Source organism: Mauremys reevesii, linkage group 1 (assembly GCF_016161935.1).
Source record: "Mauremys reevesii isolate NIE-2019 linkage group 1, ASM1616193v1, whole genome shotgun sequence".
Classification (NCBI taxonomy): domain Eukaryota; kingdom Metazoa; phylum Chordata; order Testudines; family Geoemydidae; genus Mauremys; species Mauremys reevesii.
In genome coordinates this window covers 122,808,416-122,831,709 of record NC_052623.1, presented here as the reverse complement: position 1 = coordinate 122,831,709, position 23,294 = coordinate 122,808,416, and the positions used below count along the sequence as shown (strand labels likewise).

Here is a 23,294-nt window from a genome sequence, read left to right as displayed (position 1 = left end):
ACGTGGGCGCGAGGCTGCCTAGCCCTTGAGCTCCCAGCTGGAGAGGCTAGCCTCCAGCTCCTCCCCTCCTGTCCACCCTCCCCCGCAGCCACACCACCACGCAGCCAGCACGGCTTGCGCCCGCCCACCTCCCAGGCTTTCCAATGAGCTAGTCCTGCCACTCTGAGCAGACCAGTAAGGGGGCAGGGAGCGGGGGGAGGAGGGGTAGGATAAGGGGCAGGATGTCCCGGGGGGGGCAGTCAGGAGACAGAGAGCGGGGGGGTTGGATAGGGAGTGGGTCCCGGGGGGGGGGAGTGGTCAGGGGACAAGGAGTGGGGGGGTTGAATAGGGGGTGGGGTCCTGGGAGAGGGTGGTCAGGGAACAAGGAGCGGGGGGGGGTTGAATAGGGAGTGGGGTCCTGGGGTGATGGTTAGGGGTGGGTGGTCCTGGGACGGGGTGGTCAGGGGACAAGGATCGGGGGGGTTGGATGATGATAAAGGAGAGGTGGGGGGCATGAGGGTTTCTCAAAAATTAAAAAGGCGCCATGATGCCACAAAGTTTGGGAACCATGGCTTTAGAGCACGCCAACTAAGACGTATCCAGGTCCTACATTAACAAGTTGCTATTCTTTAGTTTCTTATTGCTGGAGAACTGGGTTTCAAAAGTAGATAATTAGCAAATAACGACTATTTTTTAAGTTAGAGCAAATTTTGGAGTCAAAACTAAAGAATTTCTCTAATAAATTAAATATTCTTAACTGTTGACAGCCACAAAGTAGGATTTTACCCCAGAAAGGGAACAAATTAAATACATGTATTTCAATTGGAAATTTTATATACAGAGTTTGCTACTAAAATAATGTGAAATACTTAATTGGGTGTCATACCAGACTAGTGTGACAAATCTAATTAAATGCAATTAAATCTTATACTCTGCTTTAATTCCCTTTTCCTCAGCTTAAACATTTTAATATTGTGCAACTACTTTACTATTGATTAGGAATTTGGATCCAAGTACTATTTCACTCAAGTCCATTTTGAACAACAATATAATATGGTCTTTTGCTATTAAAATAATTACATCAGTAAAAACAATTTCCAGCATAAGTTTAACTGCCAGACTGACATGATCAGAGAGTAAAGGCAATCTACAGAACAGGAACAGCATGGATAGACAAGGCAGGTGTTAAGGGTATGAGATTGCCTAGAAGAGCATATCTGAAGCAGCAGCAGATGCAAGTAATTTCCCTATCATGAACAAATGCATTTGTATAACTTGGCCACCATGGCTCTTGCTAACCAAGAGATTTATATGACAGAACTTTGGCTCAAACTATCAAAATATAAAACATATGTCCTGTATAGTTCTTTGCTGGTAAGAGTCATTAAGTGTCTTGCATCAGAGTTACGAGTCTAATAGCATTCCAAGTCATGCAAGTCACTGAAGTATCAAAAAGGAGACAATTAAGAAACATAGCAATAGAAGCCTGCATCATAAATAAGGCAATTACAGCCATAAAACTTCTATCCTCCTAACATTAAAATCGTTAGTACAATCAGCAAAGAATAAACTCAAAACAATTTCTTCGGGGCTACAATTTCTTCTTACTAATTCAAAGCTAGCAAAATGGAGTATAAAGGAAAATGGAGTACAGTTTAGAGTATAATGCAATTTACTTGAGACAATTTCTTCCCATTAGGCTTATGCTTACACCTAACGGGTTTGCTACTTTCATTTGTGAGAAGTCCAAGGCTTGAACCTCAGCCCATCTCAATCGGCGGAAGCATATACTGAGTGTTCCTTTTCTATGCACTGTGAAATAGGTAACTAGAACAAGGTAGGGCCTAGATTATGGGCAAAAAATCTGGGATTCAGGAAAAGGAGTTTTTAAAGCTTATCACTGAAGAGGTTGTCTCTATGGACAGTATATGCCCTTCAAATGACTGCCAGATACACTGCTTGATTTAAGTCAAGACTTCTCAAACATTTCATAATGTATATTACATCTTAATAAAGATAGAATTTAATTGCATGGAGCACTTTCTACTCCATCCACAATCTGACATCTATTACAAGTAGATCCAACACTTTGAAACTGATTGTGAGTGATGCAGAAGAGAGCTCAACACTTAAACTCTACAACCTATCCTGAAGGACGATCCCTCACTCTCACAGATCTTGGGAGACAGGCCAGTCCTCGCTTACAGACAGCCCCAACCTGAAGCAAATACTCACCAGCAACCACACACCACACAACAAAAACACTAACCCAGGAACCTATCCTTGCAACAAAGCCTGTTGCCAACTCTGTCCACATATCTATTCAAGGGACACCATCATAGGACTTAATCACATCAGCCACACTATCAGAGGCTTATTCACCTGCACATCTACCAATGTGATATATGCCAGCATGTGCCAGCAATACCCCTCTGCCATGTACATTGACCAAACCGGACAGTCTCTACGCAAAAGAATAAATGGACACAAATCAGACGTCAAGAATCATAACATTCAAAAACTAGCCAGAGAACACTTCAACCTCCCTGGTCACTCAATTACAGACCTAAAAGTCGCAATTATTCAACAAAAAACCTTCCAAAACAGACTCCAACGAGAAACTGCAGAACTAGAATTAATTTGCAAACTGGACACCATTAAATTAGGCTTGAATAAAGACTGAGTGGATGGGTCATTACACAAACTACAAACTATTTCTCCATGTTAATTTTCCCCCTACTATTACTCACACCTTCTTGTCAACTGTTGGAAATGGGCCATCCTGATTATCACTACAAAAGTTTTTTTCTCCTGCTGATAATAGCCCACCTTAATTGATTAGTCTCATTAGAGTTGGAATGGCAACACCCATTTTTTTAAATGTTCTCTGTATATATCTCTGTCTCTTCCCACTGTATTTTCCACTGCATGCATCTGATGAAGTGGGCTTTAGCCCACAAAAGCTTATACTCAAATAAATTTGTTAATCTCTAAGGTTCCACAAGTACTATTCGTTCTTTTATCATCTTCTAAATATTTTTTATATAATACAAGATGGAGTGGTATGAAGGTTCTTTGGGTGTGAGTTTGGGATGACCAGTTCAGATGATCACATATTTTTCACAGCGGTAAAATTATGTAGGCAATCCCAAGCAAGTGCCGATAAAACCTTTCTACCACATCATTCTGTATGGACAAATAAAATCCATTTTACAGGATATGGTATCTTACAAAGAGTTTTAGAGTTTTCTTGTTAGTGTAAACATTCATTGTATTCCTAACCCTATAAAGTTTTCACTACAAAGGGCCAGATCCTCAACTGTAAAAAGCCATTTGGGAAGGTGTAATTATGTTTTGTTCTTAAATGGTAGGTGTTTGAAGCTGCTCAGAGGTTTGAAATATTAGGATAAGTTACAAGGAGATGGATTAATGGGCCCAGGGCAGGCAAAGCAATCAAAGACTCATGACAAATTAATTTAACACATGGCTCTGAAGCTTCTGAAGGAATTGCTCATTTACTTGTGTCTTCAGGGCTGTTCATTCTGCATAATCTACAAACAAGCGTGCTTTTTTGTTGTGTAAACTGGACTCAGGTTACAAACCCACTTTAAATAAGATACATAACAGATGTCAGATGATAAACTCATTCACTACATTTCTGGGCCATATTCAAATTAGTAAACTGCAGTTAAACAGTTTTGTTTCCCATGACCATGGTCCTTCAAATTCTTCTACATCTTCCCTTTTTACAAATTTTAAAAAATGTGTTTTAAATGTTATCATTACATGTTGAGCTCCTGGATCTTAAAGTGCTTTTTAAATAATACTTTGCAAATCCTTAATCTAGATTCTCTAAGTAAAAATTGGATTGTTTTCTCATAATAATAAAGCAGTGAGAATTAGAACAGTCTATCTTCTCCATCTTACAAACTGATGACAGATCATAATTTATATGTATATTCTAGATTTCAATGCTCTTTTATTGCTGTTTCTGTCTACTGAGTAAATGCATGCTAAAGTAGAGTACTGGCCTACCAGGTAAGTGCATTCAGAGTTATCTAACAATTAGGCTGCCATTTTAACTTGCACTTTGAATTCTCTCACTACTGTAGATTTAAATGGGTCCTTTTCATATTCACTTGAATGCACTTTGTTGGAAATCTGACATAACAGAAAGTTATTAACTAAAAATAATTGTATGTTGTCTGATAGTAGCTATGAATCTAAAGTTATCTGTACCACTGTAACTAGATCTACAGTTACAGTTCAAAATTAACAAGATTGGGAAATTTATCAGACAGCCAAATGTTATTTTAAAGCAGCAATGAGAAGTCCCTTGAACTTCTCTAAATCACACTTATTAATGACAAAAGCTTTATTTTTCTTCTTAAGAAGACCATCCGTATCCACTACCATCATTCCTCTAGTTAGTGAGCCATTCAGCTCCACACTTACAGCAGTTTCTATGGCTTCTGTGACAAAGCTCTCATCAATTGCAGCAGCCATAGCGTAGGAATCACAAGACACAAATCCTGAAGTCGAGAAGATGTTGCTTGTATTTTCGTGTTTTGGATCTGTGAATTTTATACTGTGCTCAGATATTTTCTCCATGAACTTAGCTTTTTTGGTGTTCTGATTAACCCACTCATGATAGAATTCCTGCAAACCAAAAGAATAATGTTGGCAATTAAAAAATGAAGAGAAACATTGGGATATAGCTTCAGCCCTCTTTTTGCGATTAAGCCAAGACTGCCCAGCAACAGAGCATGTACACAGCTTTAAGATACAGTTATTTTTACATTCCAATTCAGGGAGCTCTGATTTAGGACCCAGTCCTGTAATTTGATCCATGTGGACATACCCCTGTACCCATGCAGACTGAGTTTCACCAGATTTACCTTTAACTTTAATTTACATTAAACATTTGGTGTCTTACCCAAGGCAATGAATTGCGACATGTAAATTCCCATGTTGCAATATAAGTAGGGCAAGTGAACTCATTTAAGACAACATACGCAGCTTCTGGATCAGTTGCAAAATTGAATTCTCCACAGACTGTAACATTTCCTCTGGCTAACAAAAACATAAACCGAAAAAGTAACTGTTCAGTATATTTGCTTACTTTCTTCAATCATTTTACTTTTCAGTGCCAAAGCTTACAATATTAACTGTGCCTTGTCCATTTTGCTTACCAAAAAATCATAATACAAAAAAAGAACATGTCCAAAACAGATCATATTTTTAGCATCAACATATTATCATAAGATAAATTTATTATAAAATTCCAACAAAGATTTAACTTCAAGTTAAGATCATTAAAAGGTATTAACTGTGAGTGCAATTACTAAAAATCAAGGAAATCACACATTGTGGCAACATTAACAACTACACCAACCTCATTTCCCATACCTAATCTAATACACAAATGCATGTAGTCTAGCAATTGTATAAAAAAGGCCAAACAGCTTCTGAATAAGCATACTGGAGTTATTAGTTAAAATGTTTGCCTACTGATCATTTTATAAATTACTTACATTCTACATTTCCTCCCATGATGAACATATTTTTAAGCTTCTGAGGAAATGTTGGATCCAATTTCACTGCCAAAGCTAGATTAGTCAAAGGACCAGTGGCAACTAGAGAGATCTACAAAACAAACAAAACACTACTCCATCTCTTTACATGTTACTCCAATGAACATTTTTCTAAGTGGTTTGTTTTAAACATTTGTTTACAGTTCTGTTAAAGCAGCACTCCATGACTTAATCTATCAGTGGATGACTTCTCCCACATGACAGAAGGATTAGCTATGTTGGGGTTCTTTTGGAACTCTCACTGCAGATGTCTGGGAATCCCAGAGAAGTCACATACTTCTTTTTTCATCTGTAGTTGTTCAATACATTATGGTATTTTCTTGCTTTTATTGGAATACTGCCATAAAAACTCCAACAGCAGCTATCCATAAAGACTCAGAAGCTGCTGCTAGTCCAGAACGAGGCTGTTTATCTGCTAGGTGTAGTGAGTTGGTATGAGCACATTGTGCCTGGGCTCCATATGTTGTACTGGCTTCCAATCTGTTATGAGTGCAAATTGAAGGTGTTATTTTTCATTGAAACATGATACAGTTTAGAACCCGGACACTTAAGAGAAAAAAATCTACCTCCATCATTATGACATAAATTAGTTAAGATACTTTTGCTGACAGTCTCTAAAACTACACTTTTGAGGACTGGAGGCAAGATATTTTCATTGGAGAGTGATCTGAATGTGGGCATTTCTACAATGCAATAAAAGACTTATGGCATGGCCGGCCTAGGTCACGGGGCTTGGACTATGAGGCTATAAAAGTGCCATGTAGCCGTTCAGTCTCAGGCTGGGGCCCAAGTTCTGAGACCCCATGAGAGGGAGGGTATCAGAGCCCATGCTCCAGCCTGAGCCTGAACAGTCACCCTGCAATTTTTAGCCTCACAGTCCAAATTCCGAGACACAGTGCTGCAGGTTTTTTTATTGCAGTGTACACATACCCTGTGAAGCTCCAAGCTCACTCCCTTTGATAAGCCATCAGAAGCAGAATCTACTAGCTTTCAAAAGAGGGAAAGCCGTATGTTCTTGCACTATTTACCAGCTAGGTAGTAAAATGAGGGGCAGAACGGACCCGTAGGTGATTTTCTTAAAAAAGTTATCCCTGCCCTATATTGGTAAGATGAGGCAGAGAAGATCAGATTCCTCAATATTTGGTTGCGGAAACATTACGAGGAGGACTAGGTTTTTGTGTCTTTGGGAAGCAAGGACATCTGTTGGGGAAGAAACTCTAATGGCCTTCCATTCTGGCCAAAAACGTTCAGGAAGATTGAAGAAGGGATTTAAACAAGAGGCAAGAAGTTGAACACTTAAGGCAGAGGACTGTTAGAGTGCATAAGATGGCTGATTTTATTGTCCAGGATGAGGAAGCATCTGAAGAGGGTGTTTTTCCATTTTAATGCTAGATTAGTACAACAATAAAATGAGATGATGGCAAGAGAAATAGATTAAATCAGAGGTCAGCAACTTTTCAGAAGTGGTGTGCCAAGTCTTCATTTATTCACTTTCATTTAAGGTTTCACGTGCCAGTAATACATTTTAATGTTTTTTAGACGGTCTCTCTCTATAAGTCTATATTATATAACTAAACTATTGTTGTATGTAAAGTAAACAAGGTTTTCAAAATGTTTAAGAAGCTTAATTTAAAATTAAAATGCTGATCTTACGCCGCCAGCCTGGGGTTCCGTTCACCTAGGCCGGAAGCAGGCTAAGTGGGACCGGCGGCCGGGACCCCAAACCAGCAGTGGGCTGAGCATCTCAGCCCACTGCCAGTCTGGGTTCCTGTCCCTGCCCACATAGAGTGGGTACCTACCTTCTCCCTCTCTTCCTCTCTCTCTGCACTGAGCTGAGGGTGGGAGTACACTGAGCACAGGACTGGGGGTGAAGGAGTAGGCTGGGGGTTGGGGTGTAGCATCTGGCCAGGAGCTAGAATGAAGGAGGGGGCTCAGGGTTGGGCAGAAGGTTTGGGTGTGGAGTGCTTACCTGGGCAGCTCCCATTTGGAGCGAGGGGTGCAGATGGGAATGTGGGGGGGGCGGGAGTGCAGGAGCTCCCATTTGGTGCTCAGGGTGGGGGTAGGGATGTGGGGGGTGCAAGAGTCATGGCACCCCCATGACACACACACACACACCCCCCACACACACACCCAGCCCCCTGCCCTGTCCCCTGCACCCCCCCCACACACACCCAGGCCTCCGCCCTGACCCCTGCACCCCCTCCACACACACCCAGCCCTCTGCCCTGACCCCTGCACCCCCAGCCCTCACTTCTGCACCCCCCACACATACCCAGCCATCCCACACCCTGACTCCTGCACCCGCTCACAAACCTCCAGCCCCCGTTCTGACTCCTGCACCCCCCACACCCCACGCCCTGATTCTTGCACCCCCCCACATCCCCACCCCCCATCCGGAGCACCAAACAGGAGCTCCTGCACCCCAAACCCCCACATTCTCACCTGCATCCCCGGTCTGGGGTCCTGGCCGCCAGCCCTACTCAGCCCACTGCGAGCCCAGGGTCCCGTCTGCCAGCCCCTTACCAGCCGGGGTCCCGCAGGCCCCACTTAGCCCGCTGCCAAACTAGGTGAACGGAACCCCAGGCCGGCAGTGAGCTGAGTGGGCCAGCGGTATAAGATCAGCATTTTAATTTAATTTTAAATTAAGCTTCTTAAACATTTTGAAAACCTTGTTTAGTTTACATACAACAATAGTTTAGTTATATAATATAGACTTATAGAGAGAGACCTTCTAAAAACGTTAAAATGTATTACCAGCACGCGAAACCTTAAGTTAAAGTGAATAAGTGAGGATTCAGCACACCACTTCTGAAAGGTTGCCGACTCCTGGCCTAGAGGCTGACAGAACACATTAGAATGATAAGCTAAATAAAGTTTTGCCAAAGGTATACAGTTTAGACAAGGAAAACATATCATAATAACTATACCAAAGATGTGTTTGGGAGCATAGGATGAAGACAATATAATCATGAGCAGAGTTCTCTGTAAAACTGAAAATATTAAAAGAAAATCCCAAAATGCAAGAAACATGGTCAATAGGATCCTAGGCTGCATTTGAGGAGAGACATTATAAACTACACAAAGAAAATTAATATTTTAATTTTTTCTATAAATTTGAGAAGAGTGTTAAAATGAGAGACCTGGAAAATCAAGTCATCAGTTTAGCTACTGAACAGTTACACCATTGGTGAAGAAAGACACTTCACTATGCCATTCCAACAATGTGCCACAACTCTGACCACCTCTAGAGGCAAGATATTGTTCACAGACTCCATGTCCATTCAATCCTTGGTCTCTGCTGGAACTGTTATCTATCTTGACAATCACTATCAAGTCCAGAGGTGGCTTTTGTGATTTGTCTACTTGTCCATAGGGAATTGGACTGAACACCAGATCCATTTCATATGAACCGAACACCTATCAAACAGTAACAGCTTTCAAGCACTACCAACGAGGCCTATAATCTGAATTTCCAATAAAGATGAAACACACTATTCCTATCTTCAGTCCCTCCAAATCATGCAATCTGCCATAAGGAAAACTATGATATAGAAACACTGAGGCCCCAAAATGAAGTACCATGATAGTTTGTGGCTCTGTAGGGATGTAAAAATTCTAAAGAAGATAAAAAAACAACAACAGATAAATTAAACAAAGGCATAGAGGGTCTTAGCTAATATGAAAGATTGATACCTTTGTGCCTACATAGTAGATGTTGAAAAACAGAAGGCAGTAGGAAATCTTATTGCAATAAATATCTAAAAGAGGATCACAAAAGACATGAGCAAGGACATGTTTGAGGTAAGCAGCAAAAAAAATACGGACTCTCCTAAATATTAAATAAAGATATTATTCCTCTGGGAGAAAGGGAGATTGTAAATCAGTGTGTCAAATTCTTTGCCTCCAGAATTACCTGACTAAAGGAACAATTACTTGGACACCAGTGACTTGGGACCAAATGTTTAATTATGGCTATTCATGTACAGGGTTAAACTGAATGCCAAATTTCAGTCTGAGAAACAATTTCTTCCAGCCCCAGTGTACAACGCCATGGACTATCAGGAGAAGGTAGGCGGATCACCTTCCACTGAAGACTGAACCTGGATCCTCCATTAGGATTAGACAGGCAAAGCAATTTCATAGAATTGCAAGGCATTGGCTTAAACAGACTTCGGTCCTGCTTGCTGTCTTGTGTTACTACATAAAAAAAATGATATAAAGAACACTCTCACCTGACCAGGCTTCTCATTAATAATTCTTAACATTGCAATCACAGCATGTTCTTTCTGTAGATGGTCTAATCCTGGAGCATTCGGAACAGGAACATCACCCAAACCATCTCTTCCATTATACATAGCCCCTTCCACAGGACCACCAAGTAAGGGAGCAGAAGCACCTTGGTAAACTGGAATCTAAACAAGATGTAAGTTGCAAAAATTGACTATAGCATGTCTGCACATCACTTAAAGGCATCTTGCCTCTGTTTAAATTTATATTATCCCAGTACTACCACCACCACTGTTTTATTTACAGTATTAACCCTGTTACATAAACACACAATCTATTTTAAGGAGCAGATTGTATTTGTGTTTGGAGCAAGTCTCAGGAGTGGTTTATTATTATTCATGCTGTCTTGTTACTGATTGAGCCCCCCCTCTCTCCTCCGTGGCCACCAGCTCCTCCCCTTCCCCCGCCTCGGCTGAGAGCCTCCAGCCTCAGAGCGCCGGGCGGGCGGCCCCTCCACCCCAGCACTGGGCAGAGGGTTTGATGGCGGCTGCCGATCAGCTATTTGGCGGTGTTCATGATGGATGATGCAATGAACAGGGAGGAACTCCAGAAATTTGGGATCGCTTTTCAAGAGTCTGATAAGACCTACTTTTTCCCCCACCATTGCAGGTGCTCCATCCATTGCAACACTGACAAGTTTATCCAGTCGTACATCACCCTAGCATTTGTCAATGCTTCGTCAAGTACATTCTTTATGTCAACAACATGGGTTGTTTCTTTTAGCACCACTAAATCCAACATTTCTTCTTTCACAATTACATCTGTGGAAACATAGCGAACAAATATCGCTAGTTGTGGTTTATCTTGAGTAGCTGTGGATTCATCGACAGCTAGGCTGAATGCTAGAGAATTCTTTAGATCGTTTTGCATGTTGCATCTGGGAGATCTGCCTCTCCATACTGTGGCGTGAAATTGGAATTTGCTGCATTAGTCACTGAAGTTCTATGTTACTTGGATCTAAAATTGGAATCACTTCTGCAATAATCTTCTTAACAAATTCTCCGTCACAATATAGACATTTAGCACGAGCGATATTCCATGCCATAACAAAACTAGCTTCAGCCATTGTGTCAGCTTCCTTACTGAACACAGAAAGTAGGGCCTGTTGACTGTTGAGGCATAATTTTAATGTGGTTAGCTTGCTTTTCCTTAATTCTGATCCAGGAGGGTACTTAGATGAAAAGTTATTGTGAGTAATTTGAGTAACTGTCCACATGAATTCCACTCTTCGAGACTAACAATAGGTTAGCTATTGCCTGGAGGTCGGTATTAGAAGTCCTACTTAAATGGCTATAAGACAGCTCTAACAAAACCAACATCTGATGTGGGAACCCTTACTAAGCAATAGTGTCTTGTAAATGTCTGGTTAACGCTCCACATAACTGCTCCTCAAATATCGTGGAATGAGCTTTAGTCTGGCTAGATGGATCTATCCTGGCTAATTCATAATATGACTTTAAATATCTGGAGACCCACTCATCATAGATTATTACAGTTGGAAGGGACCTCAAGAGATCATCTAGTCCAACCCCCTGCTCAAAGCAGGACCAATCCCCAAATGGCCCCCTCAAGGATTGAACTCACAACCCTGGGTTTAGCAGGCCAATGCTCAAACCACTGAGCTATCCCTCCCCGCTTATTAGGCTTTGGGGGAAAAAACGGGAGATGAAAGGACTAGCTCATATGGAACTCTGAGACAATCTGGTGAGAAACTTTGAGTGAGATCTAAGAATGACCCTGTCCTTACAAAATACTGTATATAGACGATATGTCAGAAGGGCCTGAACATCCCATTCCCTGCGAGCTGATGTAATGGCCACCAGAAAGGCAGTCTTCACCAACTGGTGGGGAACAAGTTGCTGAGGGTTCAAAGTGGGGACCCATCAACCCTGCTAATAAATATTATATTGCTATACTATATTGAAGTCCCAAAAAAGGAGAGGGGCTCCTGCATTGGGGGGAAAATATGTGACGCTTTTAGGAATCTTGCTACTGTACAGTGGGAAAATACAGTATTACCCAAGAGTGAGGGATGATGTGCAGACACTGCCGCTACATGGACCTTTATGATCTGATGTAAAGTCTAGACTGTTTCAGGGCTAGCAAATACTCCACTATTGCTGAAAGTAATGATGTCGAAGAAGACAACTACCACTGGCATCCCAAGTAGAAAACCTCTTCCGTTTAGCCTTATAAGTAAGGCTGAAAGGTTTCCCCTGCTTTGAAGCAGAATATTTTGAATCTCAGCTGAACAGTTTATTTCAGTAGATATAAACCACACAGCATCTAGGCCTGGGTGGGCAAACTTTTTGGCCTGAGGGCCACATCAGGGTAGGGAAATTGTATGGCGAGCCATGAATGCTCACAAAATTGGGGGATAGGGGGGTGACGGCTCTGGGATGGGGCTGAGGGGTTTGGGGTACAGGAGGGGGCTCCAGGCTGGGACCGAGGGGTTCAGAGGGCGGGAAGGGGATCAGGGCTGTGGCAGGGGATTGGGGCACGAGGGGGGCTGAGGAGTGCAGGCTCCAGGCAATGCTTACTGCAAGCAGCTGCTGGAAGCATGTCCCCCCTCTATGGGCGCCACTAGGTGGCTCTGCGCGCTGCCCCATCCACAGGCACCACCCCTGCAGCTTCCATTGGCTGAGAACCACAGCCAATAGGAGCTGCGGGGGCGGCACCTGCGGATGGGGCAGTGCACAAAGACGCCTGGCCACACCTCTGTGTACTACATAGGAGCCAGAGGGGTTCTTATGATTTTCTTGGCCCAATTCCAGAGGGGTGTGTCAGCAATTTGGGATGACTTAAATCAAAGCAATTTAAATCAGCAAGCTGGAAACACTGGTTTAAATAATTGGTTTTAATCTTATTTTGCTTTTGTAATTTTTAGTTATTTTCCTAAAGAATGGTTGACTCTCATTGGTTGATAACCATTAAAACATGTTGATTTGGAATGAAATACAGCCTTTACACTAAACTTGGTACTACTTTTTGCTAACCAGGAGGCTATACTATACATACATACACACACACATTTACTTACTTGAGCAACAAGTTATCTTAATTCACATTTATTCAGATTCTTATTGTTTACATTTTTCTTATGTTAAGAAATGTCATTCACCTTTTTTCTTTACTAGATGATGAATAAATTTTTACTTGTAAACTGTATCAATTTGAATGGAAATTCAAATTCCATTAAAAATGCACAAAACAGCATTTTAAATTATTTTATTATGAAAACTAACTTAAATGTGCTGGATATGTGAGGGAAAAAAAGTAAATTTATCAAAACATGTTTTACATTTATAACTGATTTATTAAATGAAGTATTATCTGTAGCTAATGAATTGATGCTAAAATGCTTCCATGTCTCTCAAAATTTTAGAACTCATCCTCTCATACCTATGCTAGCTGCCACAGGAAGTAAGAAGGAGCTGAAGGACAACTGGGCCTACTCCACCCTTTATGCCCATTAAGGGGGAGATGGAAGGGGGCACAAGGGCACCTGAGGCTCAGCGTGGTCCCAATGAACACTGCTGGCCAAAAGAACATAAGAACACAAGAACATAAGAAAGGCCGTACCGGGTCAGACCAAAGGTCCATCTAGCCCAGTATCTGTCTACCAACAGTGGCCAATGCCAGGTGCCCCTGAGGGAGTGAACCTAACAGGCAATGATCAAGTGATCTCTCTCCTGCCATCCATCTCCATCCTCTGACGAACAGAGGCTAGGGACACCATTCTTACCCATCCTGGCTAATAGCCATTTATGGACTTAGCCACCATGAATTTATCCAGTCCCCTTTTAAACATTGTTATAGTCCTAGCCTTCACAACCTCCTCAGGTAAAGAGTTCCACAAGTTGACTGTGCGCTGCGTGAAGAAGAACTTCCTTTTATTTGTTTTAAACCTGCTGCCTATTAATTTCATTTGGTGACCCCTAGTTCTTGTATTATGGGAATAAGTAAATAACTTTTCCTTATCCACTTTCTCAACATCACTCATGATTTTATATACCTCTATCATGTCCCCCCTTAGTCTTCTCTTTTCCAAACTGAAAAGTCCTAGCCTCTTTAATCTTTCCTCATATGGGACCCTATCTAAACCCCTAATCATTTTAGTTGCTCTTTTCTGAACCTTTTCTAGTGCTAGAATATCTTTTTTGAGGTGAGGAGACCACATCTGTACACAGTATTCGAGATGTGGGCGTACCATGGATTTATATAAGGGCAATAATATATTCTCAGTCTTATTCTCTATCCCCTTTTTAATGATTCCTAACATCCTGTTTGCTTTTTTGACCGCCTCTGCACACTGCGTGGACATCTTCAGAGAACTATCCACGATAACTCCAAGATCTTTTTCCTGACTCGTTGTAGCTAAATTAAAGAATCCAAATCTCATGTGCATGGATGCATGCACACAGTGTATGGAATCCATGTGGACAATCACTTGAAGAAGCAATATTATACGATCAATTTCAAAGAATATCCTAGCAGTGATCAAATTAGTGGCACTAAAATTGCAGAGCCTTTATGAAAAGGGCAGAAATTTCACATCAGCCAGGAAAAATAGATATACAGGGAAACCCTGCTATAATGCGCCCCGCAATAATACAATCGCGTTATAGCTGAATTTGCAAGGTGGCTCCGGCCGCCCCAGATCAAAAAAAAAAAAAAAAAAAGCGTCTGGAGCCCCACGGAAGCACAAAAAAGAAAAAAAAAAGAAAAAAACTGCCATAGTGCCGCCGAAGCGCAAAAATAAATAAATAAAGCGGCCGGAGCGCTGCGGAAGCGCAAAAGAGAAAAAAAAAGAAAAAAAGAAAAAAACCGCCAGAGCGCCACTGAAGCACAAAAAAAATAAACGACTGGATCACCGCCGAAGGGCAAAAAAGAAAAAAAAAAAAAAAAAAAAAAAGAGGCTGGCGTGCCCCCAAAGGAAAAAAAACAAAAAATTGAATGTGCTTTCCCCCTGCCTCTTCCTCCCTACGCCCGCTTACTCTTTTGGTGAGAAGAGCCGTTCTCCTCCCCAGCTGCTCCTCGCTCTTCCTCTGCCCCTTGCACATCTCCCCTGCTCTCCCCAAGCGTTTCCCTCTCTCACTGCATGGCTGAGAGCCCTCGCTGCTGGAGCTGCACCCTTTCAGTTAATGTTATGGGCAGTTCGCAAATGGGTAGTTTTCTGCCCAAGAGAAATCGACTGGCTTGACACTGACCAGCTTGAAATGGTAAATCTCACTATACCGCGATCCCGCATTTAGTGCGATCCAATTTTTTGGACCCCAATCATTGTTTTATAGCGGGGTTTCACTGTACCTATAAGATTTTTTTTTTAAGGATTTAGGAAAATTACTATTATTATTCCTGGGATTGATATGGTCAGACAATAAACAAGACAAAAATTACCCTACATCAGCAAAGAAATTATTTATGGAGGAGAAACTATAAAAGGTGACCCTAGCCTACGCGAGTTGATGATTTTTAAGCAAGACCTGACACAAGGATAAACCCATTCACATACATTTAAGAGACTGATTACCTCAAGCCTATTACAAACTTGTAGTACACGAAGTACATTTTTGCAGACGTTTTCCAACACTGTGTTTCCATAACAGCAAGTAATTCCCAGGATTTCAACACTGGGAGATGCCAGCGCCATCATTATGGCTTGAGCATCGTCGACTCCACAATCAACGTCAATCAACAGCAACTTTGTCATTTTTGAAATACCTACAAAAAAAGTTACAAGCAGATTAGACAATTAACCTAATAATTAAGTGTAAGATATGTTGTCAGTAGCTACCAGTGTGGTGCTCTGCTCTTGTTCGATGATGATAACAGTCGGCTGCGTGCGTGTTCCCTCTGTGTGCTGCCCCGGCTCTGCACAGATAGCTGATGCAGCAAACCCCGAGAGAACCCCCAAAAACCACAGACTCTAGTAAGATACGAAGGAACCCGAGCCAGGTTTATTGTCAAACGAAGCACAGTAATAGTTTCCTATAGACTCTACAGGACATATTACGAATATGTGCCCCCTGGCAATGGACACTGCTCAGTCAGTGGTAGGACACTCCACTGCCCCCTAGGCTGGACAAAGATGCGCACTCCAGGACCTACTTTTATACAGTTACAGGAAAGATTACTCATCCCTTCTGACGTATTGAGGTACAGCCCGTTGGCTCATTAGGGTGCTGTCTCTCCCTTTGATCATGTTGTTTCAGACAAACAGATCTATCCATCATGCTGTCCTTTTGACCCTGTCTTTAAGATGCACCTGCCTATTCCTTGTTATGTCTATGGAGTGTCCTCATATTGGGATGTCCAGGTGCCGTCTTGGCACAAGTTCCTCTTATTAGCACTTATATGTGAAAGCACCTGCTTCTAACAAGCTTTTTCTCTCCAACTTCTGTCACTGGGGCCTGCCTCAGGCTCACAGCTGTAGCCCTGAGGATTAATCTGTTGGTCTGTATAAAATGTCTTTTTGATAAATTTAAGTATTTGATGTAATAAGCTTATAGATTTATAATGCAATAGCTGTAATGCAAAAAACCTACAGGTCAAACATCCTGTATGACGCTAAGGCAACTTCGGCACATTTTGGGACCCTCACTCAGAAAAGTGATAAGAAGACAAAATACCTACGCAGATGTCTCGAGACCTTTAACTGAACCTATAACAGTAAAGGGTGGAAAAAGGGGATTTTTGCCCACAAAGCTAACAAGTACACCACAAATGCGTACATACCTGTCATTCATACGCACATTAATGTTAACCTATGAGGCAGGTGTACCCTAACATTTCCGTGGGGGAAAGATGAAATTTGGGCATAGGAGGAAGGATTTCCGACCAATGCTCTATAAAAAGGTGAGACAGCTCACCATCAGGGAGGCGATACACCCATCTATCTGCTCCTGTCTACTCTTCATTGCCTTCACCCTCATCTACGTATCGATGCTACCCATCTACGATGGCTATTAACTATTAATAGGCCGTAGCATTATTTCTTTTCAAAACAGTAAGTAAAAAGGGATTTAATCTCCCTCATATTTCATTTTAGTTTTAGCATTTAGTATATATAGAGTTAAAATCAGAACACAAACCATCTTGAAATAACTTCCTCTGACAGAGGTGTGAAACCGTCCAAGGAGCGCTGCTGTGAGTATTGAGTGAGTATTCAAGTTTGCATAAATCATAAATCTATATCTTAAAGAACTGTGATATTTGTAACTTTGTAATTTTAAACTGTTTTAACATTTGCTTATCGTTTCATTGATTTTAATAAAAGGTCTTTATGACTATATCTGTCTCAGTGTAAGCTCCTGTCATATAACCCGAAGTTCCTTTTATAAACTCTGTGAAGCCTGATTCAGGACGAACTTTATCTTCTGATCAAATATATTGGCGAGCCAAACCCATACTAATTAATATCCAATAATTATTATTAATATTACTAATCAATTAAAATTAATCAAATAAAATTAAATTAAGTGGATAAATTACACCAACCCTACTAAGCCACCCTAAATCAGGCTACACAGCCCAGCTTTTGCTTAGCAATGCCTGGAAGTACTTCAGGCCTCAGACTGGGCCTCTGACACAAGAGTTTGTTTCAGGGCCTCATCTTACTACAAGATACAGTTGGTCATGTGGAGAAAACATATTCTAAAGATATGGCTATAGTTTAACTGGGTTTCAGTTCAAACACTGTAGGTTATTTGCCAAAACTTTTTTCTACAGACTTTTGTTTTATTTCAGTTTACATCTGACTTTTTTTTGTAATGTTTTATGTAACATAAATTTCACCCACCTCTATTTTAAAAGAAAATGTCAAGAATCACTGATTTGTAAATCAACAGGAACCTAAAAATGAGTGGTTACCTAACTGGGACTTTTGAGAAGTTTTCATACGTTAACTATAACATTTGTGCAGTGATTTAAAAAAAAATCAAATGTACGTTTATATATACCCAATTAAAATAATTGGGGATATTGTAAATTACCCGCCGAATACCAGTTTATATTAAAATTGAAATGATTTCTTAATCCCTATGAAAAAGCTCGTAGTTATGCACACTCCTTGTGACAGTCAAGTAAATTATAATCTGGGAGGTAGAGGCAATACCCACATTGGTGGGAGTGGGGGGAAGCATCTGAAACCAAGGAAACCAGCACACAATTATAGGAGCTGGGCCACAACTTTAACACTTACCTTCCTCAAAGCTTCCTTCCCAATTAGAAAGTAGTTTATGGTCGTCTCCACTGCAATTATCTTAAATGAGATGAGGAAATATTATTCATACTCAGTAGAACGGCAACCATTTTCTGCTAACTTAAATTCTTGTACCTTCATGGGCACCGACTTCTAGTTTTCACTGGAGGTGCTCACCCCTACTCCGCCCCCTCGAGGCCCCCGCCCACCTGCCCCTCCCTGCTTTCCACCCTCCCTCAAACCCTTCCCTGAGCCCCCAAACAGCTGTTCGATGGCAGCTGCAGATCAGCTGTTTGGTGGCACCCCCAATTAGCTCATTGGGGGTACCACTGAACAGCTGTGGCAGATGGGTACTGAGAACCCACTACTTCCCTCCCACCCCCGTGAGTGCTCCAGCCCCAGAGCACCCATGGAGTCGACGCCTACGTGACTGTCAAATCTTGTTAACATTAATGATAGGTTACCCCATTTGCTGTCTGTGACTTAGTTTGTCTCTGAAGTTCAAAGTGCACCTGAGGACATCTCCCTTTTAACTGATTCTGAGTCAACGAGGTCCCAACCCAAGCACCTCTCCTGGCTCTCTCTCACCTTTGTCGCACATAATCTGATGCAGTGCTCTCAACAACAGTGTATTAGCTACACTTTCCTGAGAAAGTTCTCAGTTTTCATCTTTTGGATCCACCATTAGATTTGCTCCAATACTTTTGGAGAAAAATTGCTATTAGAAATGTGTGTTGACACACGCCTCAATCATACACCCCCGGGCGTTCCTGAGACAACTGTATTTAGTTGTTTTTCCCTCTACTGTCAGCTCTAGCAAAGTGCACAGCTCTCCTTGCTTGGGCCCAGCTGAGAAGTCTTTTGGCAGAGAAGACTGAATTATTTTTTTTAATTGTGTCCCAGCCCTACAGCCACCCAACTAATAACAATACATTGCTCTGATTGAGCAATAAGGGGAGAGTGATCTCCCCAAAACGGAACTGCCAGGGTCCTTCTGTTGCCGGCACAGAGGGCCCGAGGACAGCAACAGCGGGGTTCGTTGCCCGGTGTGCTTCGCGCCAATGAACACACCAAGGTGGAGAAGCAGACAAAGTTTATTTGAGATCTCAAAGCGATGCAAGGAGACAGGCACGTCTCAAATCATGCGCACAGCTCTACAAGCAGCTTTTCTCTTTTTATACATAACTTTAGCTAAACTCTTCCCTCCCACCCCCCACCCCCCCCGTAGCAATTACACTGAGCAGTAGCAATTACATTAAGTGGTTAAGTCATGCTTGGCATCTAACAGTCTAGTTCGTTAGTAACTCTTTTTGAACTGTTATCCTGTCTTAGTCCCTTTGATCTGTTATCGTGCCCCTTAGCCAGAGGCATACAGGCCTCATTATTATTTCCTGGTACCAGTGTGAGTGGGGTTGCACCTGATAACTAGCTGTTACACCTTCCATTCTCTGTTACTGGCTTGTTAGGTCGATTAAAGTTCAAACATGGAAGGGCTTTGGTTCATTTAGGCCTAGTACAGGGAGGCTTCATCGACACTTGTGGTCTTCCACCCTCCCGAGTTACCTAGGGTTATGCCTAATGACACCAACACTTCCCTAGCCAGTTTCTGGAAATCAGCATGAAACTCCCACTGATTTTACAGCTGGAGAGAACATGTGCGATGTCAGGGAAAGCATCTCACTAAACATGTCACGCTCAAGCTGCCAACCCAGGCCGACTCTCCACAGACTCAGAGACTCCAAGGCCAGAAGGGACCATCCTGAGCACCTAGCCCAGGGGTCTCAGACGCGGCCGAGCCCCCAACCTCCCGCTACCAAACCACGGTGAGCAAGTCACTAAAACTGAGCGAACAGCGCCAGCCCGGTCACCCCCGGCCCCGCCCGCAGATTTTAGTTGCCGGGCTAGAAACAGGGCGGCGCGTCGCTCTCAGCGGGGGCGAAGCACCTGGGCGCCTCCTCGCCACGGCTCGGAGCTCGGGGGTCGGGGGTCGGGTGGCGCTGCCCGCAGCCGAAGACGCCCCCGACTCCCCCCGCAGGGCAGAGTCCCGCACGCGGCGCCCCCTCCCTGAGGCAGCGGGGCTCGAGCGCCGGCCACGGACCGAAGCGCGCGCTCCGCCTTGGTTTGGGCCTCCGAGCCCGCCCGCCAGGCCCCGCCCCTCTGGGAGCCCAGCCCGCTCGGTGACGTCTGTGTCCCACTCCCACTCTGGCCAATCCAGAGCCGCCCCCGCCGGACGGTCCCGCGAGTCTCCTCTCTGCAATGGGAGAGCCGCGGAGGGGGGTCAGCGCGCGGACATCTGGCCGGCGCGCGCGCCCCACGCCCTGTTTGCCCCGGGGGCGGGAGTCGCGCGCTCTGCGTGCAGGGGGGAGGAGCGAGGGGGAGTGGCTGGTCGCGCGCCTGAGCGGTGTCCCTCGACACCTCCCCCTGCTCGCTCCGGGGAACCAGCTAACGTGTGTGAAACATCCGGGGGGGGGGGGGCAATAGGAGCCCATATATATATATAAAAAGGCCCCAAATATAAAACGTGGACCTCTGGGCACCATACGTGGCACCTGCGTCCAGGGCCACCGCTCCTCGGAGCAGTGGGGGAGGGGATGGGTCTAGTACAGGGCCCTGAGACACCTGTCACGCCACACACAGCTCCTACTGCCAGGGCCCTACTTTGGGTGCACTGGGCAGGTTCACCCGAACTCCGCATGCCCAGTAACCTTTGCTGTTGCCACTGCCCTCACGTCTACTTACTGGTTGCTGCGTCCTCGGGGGGGGGCGTTAAACGCATTAGGGGGCTGTCAGGGTCTGTGCAGGGGAGGGGGGTCAACCTACTGGAGGTGGCAGCAGAAGGGGAAAATTCAGGGGTGGGCTGTGATAGCTGGGGGTTAAACCCAGGGGGAAGATGCTGCCAGACCCTGAGGAAGAAGCAGATTGTGAGTGTTTTTGACCAAAAACCCCATCCCGCCCGCTTCACAACCCCATGGACCAGGCGGCAGCAAGTCCTGAGCAGTAGCCCAGATGGTCAAGTTGCGTGACAGAAACTGCACCTAGCTGCAAGACGAGAGAGTTGCTAAACGTGTGGTCACACCTGCCCCTGTCTGCTGTTGCGGCCTGGCACCTTGGGCTGCGGCAGTGCAGTGTAGAGATTTAGGTTAAGTCTGCACTCTGAGCACTGAAACAAGCCCAGGAGCCTCCCCCATGCTTTTTTTTTTTTTTTTTTTGGCTTTTACACATTTGCACTTTTAACTTTAAACAGTCAAAACAAAACTGCAAACAAAGTGAAAACAGAATTTGTAGTTAGTGAAATAAAAATTGCCTACTAGTGTAATTTTAACAAAAACAAATACAAACAATTTGAGTTCAAGTATACACTGTAATGAAAAACGTTAGTGTCTTCCAGTTTCTCATAAATAAAAAGAATTCATATGAACTGAATTTTTCTGATTTTTATGCTTGTGTAGTCTTTTAATAAGTCAGTGAAATCTAATTTTTTTACAATAGTACTTTAAATTGAAATTAATGCAACTCCTGACACGATTTTGAGCAGAGCAATGGCCTAGTATATATTTGTGTAAAGCAGTATGGTTTATTCCCAAAAATTCACACTTATGACAGTATAGTGTATTCCCACAAATTTATGCTAAAAACTTTACCAGTAGAACAGCATCCTCATTGGGGGATGTACTGATTTAACTATACTGATAATAAAATCAACCCCATAACCAAAATAGTTAAATTGGTTAAAAATAACTGCAAAGACTTGGCCTAAAAACAAGATTCCATCATTTAACAACATGCTTTGGGAAGCTGATTCATGCTGTCTTCTCTATTTGTATTTGGTTAAAAAAAAAAACCCCACATTTATTAAGCTTAGAATAGAAACAAGACAGCTCCCAGAAGTGATCTTTAGAGATACCCACCTGGCAAGCTTCCCAGCAAGAGAAGCTACCATTTTAAGAACCTAAAATAGTTTTTGTTCCACACAGTTACAAATGAAAGGTGACCATTAGTACCATGTTGACAGACATACTGCTCTGGAACCTTATAACACACAGATTTACAATGCAAGTAAATTAGTCAAGCCTGGCTTTTCCTTCTCAAAACTATACCTATGTTGTCATGTCATGTTACTTCTCTTCAAGGTGATCTTATAATTAAATTTCCAACAATATCCCAAAAACTGACATTAAATTAGCATATAGTTACCTGGTATGTTTTGTGCTACTTTTTCAAATCTGGTGTTATGCTTGCTGCTTTCTAAGTATGTTGGAATTTGATCTGGAAGTAAAGAACTTTATAACATACCAGTTAATTCGTAATTTCCTGAAAACAGAAGGGGTGTGTGTGTAGTGTAGTGTATATGAACTTGGGACTCTTCACTCTTGACTGAATGTGTTGGCATAAGATGAAATTCCATTGATTATATAATATATTTGAAAGCTCAGACCTTTGCACTTCTCAGTATTCCTGCACAATAAAAATAGATGTCAAATAACTATCAGTCCTACCATGTTCTAGATTTTTTCCCCCACAGATTCAGGGCCTAACTTTGCACTTTCTCATAATTATTTATATTACAGTTGGACTCAGGGCCAGACCATGCAGCACCAGGTTTCCCTGGGGGAATTCTGTGCCACTGTGCATGTGCAGAATTTAAGTCCCCCACAGATTTCTTTGGTTCCCTGCAGAAAAATGACTTTCTGATGGGGAAGCAAGGGGAAGCCACAAGAGCCATCACAAGAGCCACCCCAGCAGTATGTTTTGGGTGCCCAGGGCAGCCAGCAGAGAGGTAAATCACTGTGGGCCTGGGGTGGGACTAGGGAAGACCCGGCTGGTGGTTTCTACCCTGCGCCAGGCGTAGATGTTAGTCCTGGCTGGGGAGGACAGGACTTCCTCTTTCCCTGTCCGGCATCTGGGGCCACGTCAGACCCACCCTCAGATTTCTCCCCTGGCTGTAGGAAGCTCTACAAACTCTCCGCCGCCCTCCCCACCACTTCCTGCACCCATCACTCCTCAGCTGCAGAGAGAGGGATACCTATACTAGGGAGCAGCGCCCCCATCCGCCCAACCCTTGTGCATCCAGACTCCCTCAGACCTGGACCCTCCCACTGAGCCTCACCTCCCTGCACCCAGAACCGCCCCTAAGCCCCACTCCCCCTGCACCATCCCAAGCCAACCACACCTGGATCCACACCCTACCGAATCCCAACCAGCTGCACCTGGATCCCCACCCCACTGAGCCC

At 43.3% G+C, this 23,294-nt stretch overlaps 1 protein-coding gene across 5 annotated transcripts; it reads right to left on the bottom strand.

Moving 5' to 3' along the window:
* Positions 1–377: 377 nt before the first annotated feature.
* On the bottom strand, positions 378–22,345 carry LOC120388738 (inosine-uridine preferring nucleoside hydrolase-like). Of its 5 annotated transcripts, none has more exons than XM_039510960.1 (8): positions 18,652–19,249; positions 18,064–18,123; positions 15,394–15,584; positions 9,806–9,985; positions 5,514–5,625; positions 4,916–5,052; positions 4,435–4,638; positions 378–1,419 (listed from the first exon to the last, which is right to left on the bottom strand). In XM_039510960.1, exons 1-8 carry the CDS (start codon positions 18,662–18,664, stop codon positions 1,417–1,419), a joined length of 900 nt encoding a protein of 299 aa, XP_039366894.1. In that variant the 5' UTR covers positions 18,665–19,249; the 3' UTR covers positions 378–1,416. The 5 variants fall into 5 exon arrangements, with proteins under 5 accessions (XP_039366894.1, XP_039366835.1, XP_039367042.1 ...); XM_039510901.1 differs by lacking the exon at positions 378–1,419 and adding an exon at positions 20,008–20,059 and having other exon boundaries at positions 2,875–4,638; positions 18,652–18,764; XM_039511108.1 differs by lacking the exons at positions 378–1,419; positions 18,652–19,249 and adding an exon at positions 22,258–22,345 and having other exon boundaries at positions 2,875–4,638.
* Positions 22,346–23,294: the final 949 nt, after the last annotated feature.

Excerpts from the sequence above, each read along its gene's own strand:
- LOC120388738 (XM_039510901.1), bottom strand. Across the intron at positions 15,585-18,063 it reads GGAAGGAAGCTTTGAGGAAG|GTATTTCAAAAATGACAAAG; the intron begins GTAAGTGTTAAA and ends CTTTTTTTGTAG. Across the intron at positions 9,986-15,393 it reads AAGTTTGTAATAGGCTTGAG|ATTCCAGTTTACCAAGGTGC; the intron begins GTAATCAGTCTC and ends CATCTTGTTTAG.